General features: G+C 45.3%; 1 protein-coding gene across 4 annotated transcripts in view; it reads left to right on the top strand.

Annotated features, from left to right (window-relative positions):
- Positions 1 to 78: 78 nt before the first annotated feature.
- ATRIP (ATR interacting protein) overlaps positions 79 to 15243 on the top strand; it is a 16893-nt gene continuing 1728 nt past the window's right edge. For 3 of the 4 annotated variants that reach the window (XR_003003972.1, XM_024751378.1, XM_024751380.1), the window contains exons 1-10: positions 79 to 386; positions 2231 to 2361; positions 3041 to 3211; positions 4859 to 4977; positions 6577 to 6734; positions 8003 to 8098; positions 8417 to 8546; positions 8736 to 9425; positions 14778 to 14914; positions 15073 to 15164. Coding sequence is in view for 3 of the 4 variants with exons in the window: in XM_024751378.1 (XP_024607146.1) it covers positions 140 to 386; positions 2231 to 2361; positions 3041 to 3211; positions 4859 to 4977; positions 6577 to 6734; positions 8003 to 8098; positions 8417 to 8546; positions 8736 to 9425; positions 14778 to 14914; positions 15073 to 15164 (1971 nt within the window). In the remaining variant the exon portion in view is untranslated. The remainder of the gene's footprint in view (positions 387 to 2230; positions 2362 to 3040; positions 3212 to 4858; positions 4978 to 6576; positions 6735 to 8002; positions 8099 to 8416; positions 8547 to 8735; positions 9426 to 14777; positions 14915 to 15072; positions 15165 to 15243) is intronic. The other variant, XM_024751379.1, reaches the window with a different exon arrangement.

Below are 15243 nucleotides of genomic sequence, written 5' to 3' on the forward strand. Positions count from 1 at the left end.
GAAGGTGATTGGCCTGTTGGCTAGGGGGCGCGGCCCCAGCGGCTGAGGCGAGCGGCAGCGCGCGATCGGTTGGTCCAGCCCTCCGGCCTCGAGGTTACAGGCCGGACTCGGTGCCTTCGGATACCGGCTGGCGGCAGGCATGGCTGGAATCCCCGCGCCAGGCAGCAGGAGGCGGAGCGGGCCCCCGGCACCCAGTCCTGGCCCGCCGTCCAGCACCCAGCACCCTCCGAGCAAGCGGGCCCGGGGTTTCCTCGCGGCCGCCCCCCCAGACCCAGAAGACCCATTCGGCGCGCACGGGGATTTCACCGCCGACGACCTGGAGGAGCTCGACACCCTCGCGTCACAGGCCCTGAGCCAGTGCCCGAACGCGGCTCCGGACGTGTCCAGTGAGTGCGCCTTTTCCCCGAGGGTGGTGCAGACCTCGCTAGACCCACTTGATGGCTGTGGCTTAAGAACCCCACGACCGCTGTTCCGGTGTCTTGAACTCACACTGCCACTTCACCTTTTAAAAATATAGGAACAGTTTGATTTAAGCAGCGGCGTGTCCCAAAAGGTCCTTTGATTTGGGGGAGAAATGTATCAGGAGTGTCAAACAGCCGATTTGGAATACCGAAAGCTAGTTTAACATTTTACTTTAGTTTCTATACTTTGGACTACTAAGGTTCTTAGTTCTTAACAGAGATCCTTGCAACACGACTACCACCACCAGCAGAATCATCACTACCTACACGTGGGGGCCCATCATTATGACAGGTTTGGGAGGCTTTAGATCTAATGAAGACCACCTTTTCCCTTGGGCCGCATGAACGTAAGAGGGGCCTGGCAGAGGCAAGAGATAAAAGAGACTCATTCTTTTATACAACCAATAAATCATACTTAGGTGCCCAAACACTAGGAGCTGCAGACACTTAGCAATAAACAAAAGACAAAAGCCCCCTCCTTCATGGAGCTTACCCTCATTCTAGTGAAGTCTTGTGGGGCTCCCAGGAAGAGAAATCTCTACTTGGATGTCTTAAATGCATCTTATATTCCACACAATCATTTCCTGGAAACCCAGTCATCCACCAGCATCTCCAGCATGGTGCCTGGCGAAGCATTCAGAAAACACTCAGAATATTTGATGACCAAATGTTCTGCATGGCAATGACTAGCACCACTCTCCATCATGTAGCACAAGGCAGGCAACAGCTCCCTTTCCTTGACCATGGATCTGATTCCTTCCCAAATCCTGTAACTTTACCTTCTTCATTCATCTCTGGAATCCATCCTCTCTGCATCATCTCTGCCATCTCCCTGATCTGTGTTACCATCACCCCTCTCCAGACAATAGTCTGCTAAATTGTTCCCACATTTCCGGTTATGACTCAAGTCAGAGTTTATACCACAGCCAGAGTGATCTTTTCAAAACTAGAATCTCTGTGTCACACACAGATACACGTGAACATCCCTACTGAAAGCCTTTAATGACTTCACACTACTTCTAGTATAAAGATCAAAATCCTTAACATGGCCAGCAAGGCCCAGCATGGCCTGTCCCTTTCCCTCTCCTTCTTTGGGTTCTAGCCACACTAACCTTCCTTCATTCCTTGAATTCTCCCTGCTTCCTTACAATACAGAAACTGCACATTGCCGTTTCTTACACACTGAGTGTTCTTTCCATCTATTCCCCATCGCCACTCACCTGGTTAGTTCCTGCCTGTTCTTCAGCTCTCCATTCAGTCATCACTTACCTGGGGAAGCCTTTTATTCATCCCGTTGGATCAAAGCCCCTATTATAGGCTTTTCTATATTTGCTCTTCTCTGCAGCTCTTATAACAGTTGAAATTTTACATTTATTCTTGTGTTTTTGAGTGTCATGTAAGCTCCATGAATGTAAGGAGTGTATCCATTTTGCTCACCATTGTACCTTTCTTTAGAGGCTAAAGCCTGGCATATTTTAGGTGCTCAGTAAATATCGTTGAATAATAGATCACTGAGTTCTGACCAGTGAGATTCCCACAGCACCTTTCAGCCTTTAGATGAGACTCTTAAAACTGGGTGCAGAATGGGGAGAGGGTGGCAGGTTCTGTTATTTCCTGAGGATTGATTCATGTTCTTATGTTGTAAAATACCTGTAGTGCTTACTAGATCTTTCTCTAATTTGCTTTCAAAAGTGATTGTTTTCAGCATTGTCTGGCTAAAGTGGGAAAATGTTGGGTCCTAAAAAGTATACGGGAACTGTTTTTTACAGATGTTCATAAGGTCCCCAGATTAGATGGGATGTCAAAAAATCCTGCAAGGAAAAACAGAGAAAGTGTTCCAGTTAAAGATAATTTTGAATTAGAGTTACTTCAGGCACAGTACAAAGAGCTTAAAGAAAAGGTAAGTGATTTAACTTGTGGCTTTTGTAGTTACTTCGTTCGGTTATGCATGTGTTATAAAGCATTATACAATAAAATATATAAAAGTTTTAAAACAAGAGTCCAGATTCATCCCCATGAATTGGGGGAAAGAAAGCCAGAAAATTTTGGTTGAAACTAAATCCTGAGATTCCTAACAACTAGGGCAAGAAAGGAAACACTGTAAACCATATACAAAAAGAGATACAAACTTTCTGTTGTAGCACTGAGATAAATTTATAGCCTATGTCTTATATAAGAAACAACATCATAATGGTTGCTATTTTCATTAGCAGTTTTGCAAAAAAGCAAACATTCTTCATATGACTATCTATAGGTCCCTAGAAAAACCAAGAACATAATGTAGAATTTTAGTTCTGTGAAGTGTGTGACCCAGATTGTTTAATACCTCTTAGAGCCTATAGAATCTGCATGCAGAAGTGACAAGTGTGTCCTTAAGCTATCTTGCTGAATATCCACTGTCCCAGGAATGGGCCTAGCAGATCACGGTGATGTCTGATTGGTACAGATATATTTTGAGCACTCTGGTCTGTTGGACATGTTTTAAATGTGTTTCTTCATCTCCCCAGCTACATGTTGAAACATGTACATATATAATTTTCCCTTACAAACTTTTCACAACATCAATTTGGGATTTACAGATGAAGGCAATGGAAGAAGAAGTGCTCATTAAAAGTGGAGAAATTAAAATTTTACGGGACTCACTGCATCAGACAGAATCCATTCTAGAGGAACAGAGAAGATCACATTTCCTTCTTGAGCAAGAGAAAACTCAAGCACTCAGTGACAAAGAAAAAGAATTCTCCAAAAAGGTGACCCAGAGCATTTGTTTTGCTTGTATGGACATCAGCTTTGCCTGCTCAATGAGTTCCTTTAGAAGCAATGACTAAAGTTGCTTATAGATCTTCCAGGAAGATTTCAACAGTTGTTTGTCTTAAATACTTTCGCTACCAACTAATTGCATGTACTTTTCTCCAGGCTCTGAGGTTTGGAAAAGGACTTAGAAGAAACTCTGCTTTGCTGTGGTAGTCTAAGTTACTAGCTCACACTTTGCAGAAACAGCTAAAATTAGTGGGGTTTTTGTTGTGTGTTTTTTTTGTTTTTTGGCAGATCAGAAACTCAGTTGACCTAGCTTAGGCCAAAAGAAAACGTATTGGCTTCCATAACTAGGTCTGGGAAAACAGGTGTGCTGGGGCCTCAAAAGACTCAAGATTTGCCACGACTCATCTTTATTCTCTGTACTATTGATAGGCTCCTGGTAGAGGATGTGTTCTCCAGGGGCTCCTGGGCTCATATTTCATAGCTCCAGAGCAGACTGAAGACCTAGGGTTCTTTATCTCCAAGTTTTAAAATTCTGGGGAAGGCTCTAATTGGTCTAACCTGAGTCAGGTGCCTGCCTCTGAACTAGGCACTGTAATCGAGATAATAGCTCCCATTCAAATCACATATTCAAAGGTAGGAAAATGATGTTTCTTAAGGGAGGGAGATACTGTTCTGGGGAGAAAAACAGTGGGTGTCCAGTATATACCACTTTCCTTCACTTCCCAAGGCTTCAAACTTAAGGACGTGGGCCTTATTCTGCCATTACTTCATTCAGCAAACTTGGCAGTCTTTAAAGAAGCACTGACCTGTGCTCAAGACTAACAGCAGTAGTTGCCTTTCCATATACATGATGAAGAGCAATGGGTTTGCAATCAGACAAACCAGAGTTTGAATCCAGGCTTTATCATATTCAAGCAGTGGCCTCAGGGTGACGACTTATGCTCTATGACTCATTTCCCTTATCTGTTCCAGAAAATAACCAGAAGGGCTGTCGTGAGGCTTAAATGGTCCTGCCCTTGTGTCTGGTGCTGTGCCTGGGAATGGCAGCAGTTACCACTGGCCAGAACAGCAGGTCTCCCCACCCTGTACAAGGTTTTGGTAAAACTCTTCTAAATACTCAGCCCAGACCTTCAGGAAGACTTGGATTGTGTACCACCATACTCACTAAGAGGTCTACATGTTACCGTGAGATATGGCACTTGTCAAGCTCTGCGCTGGGCATTTTACATTCACCATTCTTACTTAATACCCCCAACCAGGAAGACAGGTGTTTATGTTACATATAAGCTGGAGTTCAGAGAGGCTGAGTAAATGGTATTTGAACCCTCACAAACTACCCAGCTATAGTTCAGGTCAAAATATCTTTCTAGGGCTTCCCTGGTGGCGCAGTGGTTGAGAGTCTGCCTGCCAATGCAGGGGACACAGGTTCGTGCCCCGGTCCGGGAAGATCCCACATGCCGTGGAGCGACTGGGACCATACCATGTCATCTTTCAGGAAGAAGGTGAAAGCTTGGTATTTTAGGACATTTATGTCACAGCAGACTTGTTTTTCCTTTACTATCCTGAGATTTTGAAGCCCAGAGCTGTTTCTGTATATGTGATGAGGCCTCTGTAAGTATGCTTCTTTTGCCTTCCAGCTCCAGTCATTGCAGTCTGAACTCCAGTTTAAAGATGCAGAGATGAATGAATTAAGGACAAAGCTTCAAAGCAGTGAACGAGCTAATAAACTAGCTGCTCCCTCCATTTCCCATGTCAGGTAATGATGGTGCTAGAGGGAGAATACAGTTTTGTATCGTTTAGTAAAAAGTCTGAATAACAATGTCAGGCTAGTCCTGAACAAAGGTCATTTAGACTCTGCCACTGGGGCATAGATGCTCTTTCCCGAAGGCCTCAAAGATGGTTTGGATGAGACTAGAATGGTTTGGGGCATCATAGCATAAAGGCCCCGCACTCTAGAAGTGCTTCCTCCCTATAGACTTTATAAACACAACACAACTCCTCAGGATGAAAAGAGGCTGGAAAGATGCTCTCCAAACTTTTGGAGTGGACCAGTCTTCATTTTTATGTAATTTGTTTCAAATAAATGATTTTGCCCCAACTGTATTTCAGTCGCAACTGCTTGGAATATTTTTTCTCATTTGCTGTCCAGCAGTCCCCACCTTTGCTGCAGATGTGATCAGCTTGTTAATGGTCCATCCTGTCACCTGCCTGCCAAAGAAGTCTGGCACACTGTCAGGATCAGCCTTGAAATTTGAACAGTGTGGGTCAGGTCGTCTTTTTCTGGTATTAAACATTCTGCCGCTTTTGCTTATAATGGGCAGGGTGTGAAATTGAACTTTTCTTGCCTTGCGTAGCCCAGGTAAGACAGGAGAGCAGAGGGGGTCCATCCTCACCTCTTTACACCAACAGGAGGGCCTCAGCATTGTCTGATCCAATCAGAGGGTTAAGACTGCTTCTCTAACATAAAGACCCTGGCACCAAGGCACTGGCTCAGTTTCCAAGTTGCAAGACACAATACACCTTTTTCTAGACCCTCTTTCTCCTGAAAATCTTTTCATTCAGTCCCTATTATAAAAGAGGTTGTTCCAAACTAGTGCTTACCAGGGGGGAGAGGAAATGGGAAAAAGGCAATATAGAGGGATAGGGGAGTAAGAGGTATAAACTATTAAAGTATAAAATAAACTACAAGGATATATTGTACAACAAAGGGAATATAGCCAATATTTTATAATAACTATAAATGGAGTATAACCTTTAAAAATTATGAATCAGGGCTTCCCTGGTGGCACAGTGCTTGAGAGTCCACCTGCCGATGCAGGGGACACGGGTTCGTGTCCCAGTCTGGGAGGATCCCACATGCCGCGGAGCGGCTGGGCCCGTGAGCCATGGCCGCTGGGCCTGCGCATCCGGAGCCTGTGCTCTGCAACAGGAGAGGCCACAACAGTGAGAGGCCCACGTACCGCAAAAAAAAAAAAATTATGAATCACTATAGCATTTGCTTATAACTTATATAACATTGTATAGCAACTATATTTCAATTTTAAAAAAAGAGGTTGCAAACTGAAAAGATGTTTTGGTGGAACTGGAAATAGTAATGGAGTTATAGCCAATACTTCTGGGTGATTGGAAGAAGGTGGAAGCAAATGAAAGATTTTTTTTTCCAACAATTTGAATCAAAATGCCTTGAATTTTGCATTGTTGTCCTGACAAAGAATAACAAACGTGTAATAGATAAAATTTTTGGTCAAATCACCTAGATAGGAAAAGTTTAAAGTTTGTTAGAAGTTTTATAACCAGGTATTTTACATGGTGTTAGCAGAATCATTACTTTGCTTTCATAGTTAACTTTTTCCAGTCCTAGGAAAAGCCCTTCTGTGGTTATAAAGCCAGAAGCATGTTCTCCACAACTTGGAAAACCATCTTTCCCTACAAAGGAGTCTTTTAGTGCTAACATGTCCCTTCCCCACCCCTGCCAGACCGATCCAGGATATAAGTCCCTGATGGGCAAAGAGGGTAAGTCAGTCTATCCATCATCTATTGCTCTATATCAGACTACTCAAACGTGAGACTTGAAGCATTTGAGTATTTATTTTCTCCTCATTTCTGTGGGTCTGCAGTTCTGACAGCACAGTGGGGATGGTTTGTCTCTGCGGGCACTGAAGGCTTGTAGGGGGCTGGAGGATCTATTTCAAGGTGGCTCACTCACATGTCTGGCAGTGGAATTCCTTTCCACATGTGGGCCTTTCCACAGGGCTACTTGGCTGATCTCATAACCTGGTAGATGGCTTCCTCTAGAGCTAGCAAACCCAGAGAGATAGGTGGAAGCTATCCTTTTTATGGCCTAGCCTCAAAAGTCACATAGCATCACTTCTGCCACATTCTGTTTGTTAGAAGTGAGTCATTGAGTCTGGGCCATGTTCAAGGGGAAGAAAACTAGGCTGCACCCTTTGAGGAGAAGTGTGTCAAAGAATTTACAGGCATATTTTAAAACCTCCAGTCAGCATCCATTGCCATGCCAGAAACACAGCTAGTATGCAGGAACATGGGCTCCTTTCATCGCCCAGCTGAGTCCAGACTGAGGGAACGCTACTGCTTTCTAGAGAGACAATCTAGCATTAGTAGGTTTTCACTCTGAGCCTGTGCTATGCCAGTTTATCTTACAATTCAGATACATTGCCTTTCTCCTACCATCAGCCCTTTCAAGTCATTAGCATCACGCCACCCCTGAGAACTACAGCTACTAACATTTTTGATATTTAGCAACTTCAGGAGAGGTTATCGGGTGGTGTTATGAGCAGGCAGTGGAGCCCACCAGCCTGGCTGAGAGTCCCAGTCACACTTGGGAGACCTTGCTTACTGACTTGTATGATTTGAGCAAGTCCCTTAACCTCTGTGCCTCAGTTTTCTCATGTGTAAAACAGAGCCAATGATAACACCTCCTGGTTGGGTTGCTGTGAGGAACAAGAGAGCTAGCTTGTATAAAGCTCTTAGAACAGTGTCTGGCACATAATAAGAATCATATAAAATGCTTTTATATTACTGCCTGATTTTGAAGTGGGGCAAACAATTTAATTTTCTTTTCCTTTCCTTTCCTTATGCAAGTTCCTGTTTTATATGAGGAAGGCAAAGATGTGAAGGTTCTTGAGTTGCTTTGGCTCTTGTTTTGATCCAAAGTTGAAGAAGTAGAACAATGTATGTTTTAAACTCATTACATTTAAGAGTTTCTGATACACTTGTGCTTTTGTGTTCCAGTTTTGATTAACATATTATCTGTTATTCAGAGAATAAGACCCACAGTCTGGGAGATGACCCGATAAAGCAAGAACAGTCCCAGAAAAGGCTTATTGACAGCTGGATGCAGAGATCAAACACTCAAGGTACCAGAATGCCTGCTCCTTCTGCAGGAGGCCTTCCTGGGTCCGATCATCCTCTGTGATGCTGCAGTGGAATTGCCTAGGGAACTGTCCGGGGCTCAATCAGCACCCCAGGCAGTGCTTTAGAGGGTCCAAGGGAGTAGTAGTCTGTGGCTTAAGCAGAAGACTATAAAATGGAAGGGGCCAAGAGCAAGTATGCCTCCGAGCCTTCAGTACCCACAGGCGTCTCAAGGGAACTTAGTGGCAGTTTAGAGGATAGTTGGCATCATAGAAAAGCACTCTCAATGTCAGAACCTTCTACAGTCACCTTGTCTTCTGCAGGCTCCATTTTGATAAACCTTCTCCTGAAGCAGCCTTTGATCCCAGGGTCATCCCTAGGTCTGTGCCACCTCCTGAGCAGTTGTTCTGAGGCTCCTACCGGCACCCTGTTCCAGCTACCCGGGCTTGGCAGGTAAGCATAAGACTCCTAAAAAGCTTGTTTGGAAGAAGTTTCCAGGAAGCAAGTCCCTATCTGGTCCTGACCGGCCTAGGAGGTCTGCTCTGGGCAGGAAAACTAGAGAATTTAGCAGGCAGGTTGTTTGGGTCCCTTGACCTTATCTCCCTCTCACACTTGTGTGTTTTCTTTTGTGTCTGTTGCTAGTACCTTGACTGGGATTTCAAGCCTGAGGACCACAGGTTCTTGTGATGGGTCATTTCCCCTCTTGGCCCTGAGAGAAGCACAGAACCTGGCACTTACTGGACTGAATCTGGTGGCCAGGAATGAAGGCTCCTGTGACAGAGACCCAGCAGAGGGAGGCGGAAGGGCCTTCCCACTCTGCCAGCTTCCTGGAGCTGTGCACCTCCTCCCCCTGGTACAGTTCTTTATCGGCTTACACTGCCAGGCTCTGCAGGATTTGGCAGCAGCCAAGAGAAGCGGAGCGCCTGCGGACTCACCGACACATCCCTCCTGTGTGAGCTCTGGGGTAGAGGCCAGCCCCGAGGACTCACTTTGCAACCTGGAAGGCTTCTCTGTGGCTTCACTAAGCGTTCTTCAGCACCTGGTGTGCCACAGCGGAGCAGTCATTTGCCTGTTACTATCAGGAGCAGGCGCCGATTCTGCTGCTAGGGAAGGAGACCAGAGCCTGGTTGACGGACATGGTCGTGGGGATGTGACCTCAGCCCCAGGGAGGCTTGCTGGTGACCAAGGCCAGCATCCACTATTGAAGATGCTTCTTCAACTTTTGGCTTTCTCTTCTGCAGCAACAGGTCACCTTAAAGCCAGTGTCCTCAGCCAGTGCCTTAAGGTTTTGGTGAAATTAGCTGAAAATGCTTCCTTTGATTTCCTGCCCAGGTATAACGCAGCATGGGAGTCATGATTCCTTGTGGGTCTTACCCGGCCTCTTGAGGTCTGTCCTGTGGCCCCTGTACTTGTTCCCATCTTGACTCGTCCATACTGCTCAGCTCTAAGCCTTGGTTTAGGTTCTTAGCTAGAGTTCTGAAGTGATGGGAAGTGGGGCCAGGAGTTAGAAGAACCAAGGAAGTGGTTTATTTGGCTTAGTTCTGCCTCTGGATAGTAGGTAAGCAAAAGACACATGTGATAAAAGAAGGCTGCTAGTCACTATGGAAGAGTGTCCTGCCCCCGAAACAGACAAAGGCTGAATCAAGAGGCCTTTGAACCTGGGACATGGATCAGGTGAAGACCAGATTTCACAGCCACATTGAAGTTTCGTTTGGTGGGGTTCCCTGAAGAAGCAGAGGGTGTGTGGAGGGTCTGCAGCTACAAGCAGACCTTGCTGGGCATTTGCCCATCTTCATGGTGTCCACCACTGGCATGAGCCACAGGTTACTTGCTCTTCTTAAGGTTTGTTGCAGAACACTGTTGTCATAAATTCCTAGCTTGGGATTCCAGACCCTCAACACTGGGAGGGTAAACACCACCCAGCCAATCCCCTCGTCCTGTAATCCCATCTCCCCCTCAGCATTCCACCAAGAGGCCAGTTCCTCTGTTGGATGTCTCTTAAGCCTTTTTGTCTCTGAACTCAGAATACCTGTTTGCTAAAAACACTTCTGGATCCTGGTTTCCATATGAATATATTCTGGCTTGTCTGGTGCATCCTAAAGGTGGTGCTTAGAGCTAGACACAGTGTACTGCAGAGTAGTGTGAGCAGCAAGGTAGGTGTGTTACCACCACCCAGGTGCCTGGCGGGGGGCCCAGCTCATGGTGGCTGATTGCTTCTTTTTTTATTATTGAGTCTTCTCTTTCCTTTTATTTTTTTTAAATTCCGTAGTGCTTTACAGTTTCCAAAAGTTTCACACACAATTTCATATAATCCCATAACAATGCTTTTTTAAAATCCCCTACCCCTATATTGCCCTTCCTCCCTTCCCTCTCCCCACTGGTAACCACTAGTTTGTTTTCTGTGTCTGTGAGCCTGTTTCTTTTTTGTTTTGTTCACTAGTTTGCTGTATTTTTTAGATTCCACATATGATATCATACAGTATTTGCCTTTCTGTCTGACTTATTTCACTTAGCATAATGCCCTCCAAGGCCATCCATGTTGCTGCAAATGGCAAAATTTTGTTCTTTTTTATGGCTGAGTAGTATTCCAGTGTGTGTGTGTGTGTACGTGTACCGCATCTTCTTTATCCATTCATCTGTTGATGGACACTTAGGTTGCTTCCATACCTTGGCAATTGTAGATGACGCTGCTATGAACATTGGGGTGCATGTTTCTTTTCAAAGTAGTGTTTTTGGTTTTTTTCAGATATATACCCAGGAGTGGAATTGCTGGGTCACGTGGTACTTCTACTTTTAATTTTTTGAGAAACCCCTATACTGTTTTCCACAGTGGCTGCACCAATTTACATTCCGCCAACAGTGTAGGATGGTTCCCTTTTCTTCACATTTGTTGTGTTCTTTTTGATGATAGCCATTCTGACTCGTGTGAGGTGATATCTCATTGTGGTTTTGATTTGCATTTCCCTGATGATGAGTGATATTGAGCATCTTTTCATGTGCCTGTTGGCCATCTGGATGTCCTCTTTGGAAAAATGTCTTTTCAGTTCTGCCCGTTTTTTGATTGGGTTGTTTGTTTGATGTTGAGTTGTGTGAGCTGTTTGTATATGTTGGATATTAACCCCTTATCGGTCATATCACTTACAGTTATCTTCTCCCATTCAACAGGTTGTGTTTTCATTTTGTCGATGGTTTCCTTTGTTGTGCAAAACGTTTTCAATTTAATTAGGTCCCATTTGTTTATTTTTGCTTTTGTTTCCTTTGCTTTAGGAGATGGGTCCAAAAAAAAAAATTTGCTGCTATTTATGTCAAAGAGTGTTCTGCCTATGTTTTCCTTTAGGAGTTTGATAGTAGCTGGTCTTCCCTTTAGGTCTTTAATCCATTTTGAGTTTATTTCTGTATATGGTGTTAGAGAATGTTCTAATTTCATTGTCTTACAAGTAGCTGTCCAGTTTCCCCAGCACCACTTATTGAAGAGACTGTCTTTTCTCCACTGTATAGTCTTGCCTCCTTTGTTACAGATTAAATGACCTTAGGTATGTAGGTTTATTTCTGGGCTCTCTATTCAGTTCCGTTGATCTATGTGTCTGTTTTTGCACCAGTACCATACTGTTTTGACTACTGTAGCGTTGTAGTATAGTCTGAAGTCAGGAAGTATGATTCCTCCAGCTCTGTTCTTCTTTTTCAAGATTATTTTGGCTGTTTCAGGGTCTTTCATGTTTCCATATAAATTTAAAATTTTATTCTAGGTTCTGTGAAAAATGCCATTGGTAACTTGATAACAATTGCACTGAATCTGTAGATTGCCTTGGGTAGTATAGGCATTTTGACAGTATTGATTCTTCCAATCCAAGAACAGGGTATATCTTGCCGTTTATGTCTTCAATTCCTTTCATCAGTGTCTTATAGTTTTTGGAGTACAGGCCTTTTGCCTCCTTAGGTAGGTTTATTCTTAGGTGTTTTATTCTTTTTGATGCAATGGTAAATGGGATTGTTTCCTTAATTTCTCTTTCTGATAGCTCATTGCTAGTGTATAGAAATGCAACAGATTTCCGTATATTAATTTTGTATCCTGCAACTTTACCAAATTCATTGATGAGCTCTAGTAGTTTTCTGGTGGCACCTGTAGGATTTATGTATAGTATAATGTCATCTGCAGACAGTGACAGTTTTATTTCTTCCTTGCCAATTTGGATTCCTTTTTATTTCTTTTTCTTCTGATTGCTGTGGTTAGGACTTCCAAAACTATGTTGAATAAAAGTGGTGAGAGTGCTCATCCTTGTCTTCTTCCTGATCTTAGAGGAAATGCTTTCAGCTTTTCACCAATGAGTATGATTTTTTTTAATTTTATTTATTTATTTATTTGGGCTGCATTGGGTCTTAGTTGTGGTATGTGAGATCTTCGTTGAGGCATGCGAGATCTTTAGTTGCAACGCATGGTCTCTTCATTGTGGCACGCGGACTTCTCTCTAGTTGTGGCATGTGGGTTTTCTCTTCTCTAGTTGTGCGTGCAGGGTCCAGAGTGTGTGGACTCTGTAGTTGTGGCGCGCAGGCTCCAGACTGTGTGGGCTCTGTAGTTTGCAGCATGTGGGCTCTCTGAGGCACACAAGCTTAGTTGCCCCGAGGCACATGGGATCTTAGTTCCCCGACCAGGGATCGAACCTGCGTCCCCTGCTTTGGAAGGTGGATTCTTTACCACTGGACCACCAGGAAAGTCCCTACCAATATGATGTTAGCTGTGGGTTTTTCATATATGGCCTTCATTATGTTGAGGTATGTTCCCCTCTATGCCTACTTTCTGGAGTTTTTCTCTTAAATGGATGTTGAACTTTGTCAAAAGCTTTTTCTGCATCTATTGAGATGATCACATGGTTTTTATTCTTCAGTTTGTTAATGTGGTGTATCACATTGATTGATATGTGGATATTGAAAAATCTTTGCATCCCTGTTTCTTACTTTTTAAATGAATGAATTCCAGGAACCACATTTTTAGCAGTTCTCTTGGTAGATATATCATCATTCTATTCCTGTTGAGCTTGTCCACAATAACATCAAAAAACAGCCATTTAATGGGTGCTTGCTGCAGGCCAGACACAGATGCCTTCTGTTCACTAGCTTGGATGGCACCCTCAGAGCCCTGTTGTCTTCACGCCCAGTGCAGAGCCTGGCTCACTGTGAGCACTCAGTGTTTGTTGAATGAATAAACCCCATGTTGAGGTAGGGAAACTTGTCTGAAACCCCAGAGGGAATATGCTAGATCAGCCAGTTAGGCTCCTGAATCATTGTTCTTGATCACTGTCTGATGCCACCTCCCACACAGTGCTTCTCTGAATTCCTTCATGCTTGCAGGCTGAACCCCATTACCACACAGCTTCTTGTTCACCTTGAAGTAAAAGCCAGGGACAGGTGCTACCAAGGCTCCATAGCAGTATACGATACAACGTGAGCAGCCAGGCAGGCTGTGATCTCCTATGAAAGGCACCACTGCCCACCCAGGCTTGAGGGCACATCATCCCCTCAGACTCTTGTCTTCCCACTGCATCTGTTTTAGGGGCAGGTCCAGCGTAGCTCCCCAGGTACTGGCATGGCAGGCGCTTTTGAACAAAAAGTTCTCATCCCCAGCTCAGCCAGGGCAGCATGACTTATTTATTGTGCATTTAGGGGCTGTGCCAAAAAAAAATTTTTTCATTTAAAAAGGTGGCTCTGATGCTGTCAAAAATAATTTGGAAACCACTGTGTTGTATACAAAGATGGATTTTTTTAGTTTCAGGGGCCACTTCTGGCCTAATAATGAAATTAGGTAGTAACCGGTTAAATTCCAGTTTCCCACAAAGTTCCACACTCCCTGGTGACTAGAAACATTCAGCTTGTCTCTCATACAGGATTTGCTCTAAAATGAGTTCGCCCCAAAAAGACCTTGCTTCCTTATGGTGTACAAGGAATATTCTTAACCCTCGGTGCCGTGTGCATGAAAAGGGACATACCCGCAGAACTGCCCCTCCCCCCACCCACGAGGCTGTGTGGGTTGAGCAAAAAGCAGTGCTTGTCTTTGGACTCGGTTTCTTGGTAATGAATGCGCCATCCCTTTGCCCCCAAGACCAGGGGGAGAGTGCCCAAGCCCCTCACCATGCACACCCTGAGTGTGTACCTTCTCATACGTGGCGGCAGAGGAGCTGGTGTTTCCCGACAAGTGGGGAAAATGAAGTCTTCCTTGCCCAGCGAGTGGTCTCATAAGATCCAACCATAGCCAAGTCCACATTGTTGCTGCTGATGCCTGGCCAGTCCTCTGGTGGTGGGCACAGGACGTTTCTCTCACACTCAAGTTGAACCTGCCTCCCTGTTTGGGAGCAGAGGCAGGAAGGAGCCCAAGAGCAGTGCGGAGGCCGGCACCCAAGGTCCAGGGGGGCACCTCGTATTTGCTGGGTGGCACTGTGCCAGGTAAGGGCCTGTCATCTCTAAGGGATGACAGGCCCTGTCCCTCACAGCAGTCCCACAGTGAAGGGTAGTACCCACTCGTTCACCTGAAACAAGTATCAGCAAGTAGGGTGGCATTTGAACTCAGGTCTGTCTGAATCGAGTCTCCTTTTTACTGGCCTCTTCAATTTCCTGTTGCCTATCGTGAAAGGTGAGGGTGAGTTATGGGGTTGGGTTGGAGGTGTCACGTCTCTCTGGGGCCCTGTGTTTCAGGTTCCAGTGCGTGTTCCGGGTGCTGCCACAGTGCCTGCGCCCAGAGACACCCCTGCCTAGTGTGCTGCTGACTATTGAGCTCCTGTCCCTCCTGGTGGACCATGAGAAGCTTGCACCTCAGCTCTGCTCCCACCCGGGTAAAGCAGGCCGGGGGCGCGCGTCTGGACTCCTGCAGCTTGGAGGGAAGGGTGGTGGCAGGGGCAGGTCCAGGGCCTCCTGAGGGCTTCTGCAGCTTGTACCTCAGGCACTGGGTGAGAAGGCGGATCCTGAGTGAGAGGTGGTGTGTCCTTTCCAGAAGGCTGCCTCCTGCTGCTGCTGTACATGTACATCACATCGAGGCCTGACAAAGCCGCCTCGGAGACACAGTGGCTTCAGCTGGAACAAGAGGTAAAGACACCAGAGCCCCTTTTGTGCTGCTCACCAACCCACCCCACCCCACCCCACCCCATCCCACGTAAGAGCCACT

Source organism: Neophocaena asiaeorientalis, unplaced genomic scaffold (genome assembly GCF_003031525.2).
Source record: "Neophocaena asiaeorientalis asiaeorientalis breed wild unplaced genomic scaffold, Neophocaena_asiaeorientalis_V1.1 scaffold221, whole genome shotgun sequence".
NCBI lineage: Eukaryota > Metazoa > Chordata > Mammalia > Artiodactyla > Phocoenidae > Neophocaena > Neophocaena asiaeorientalis.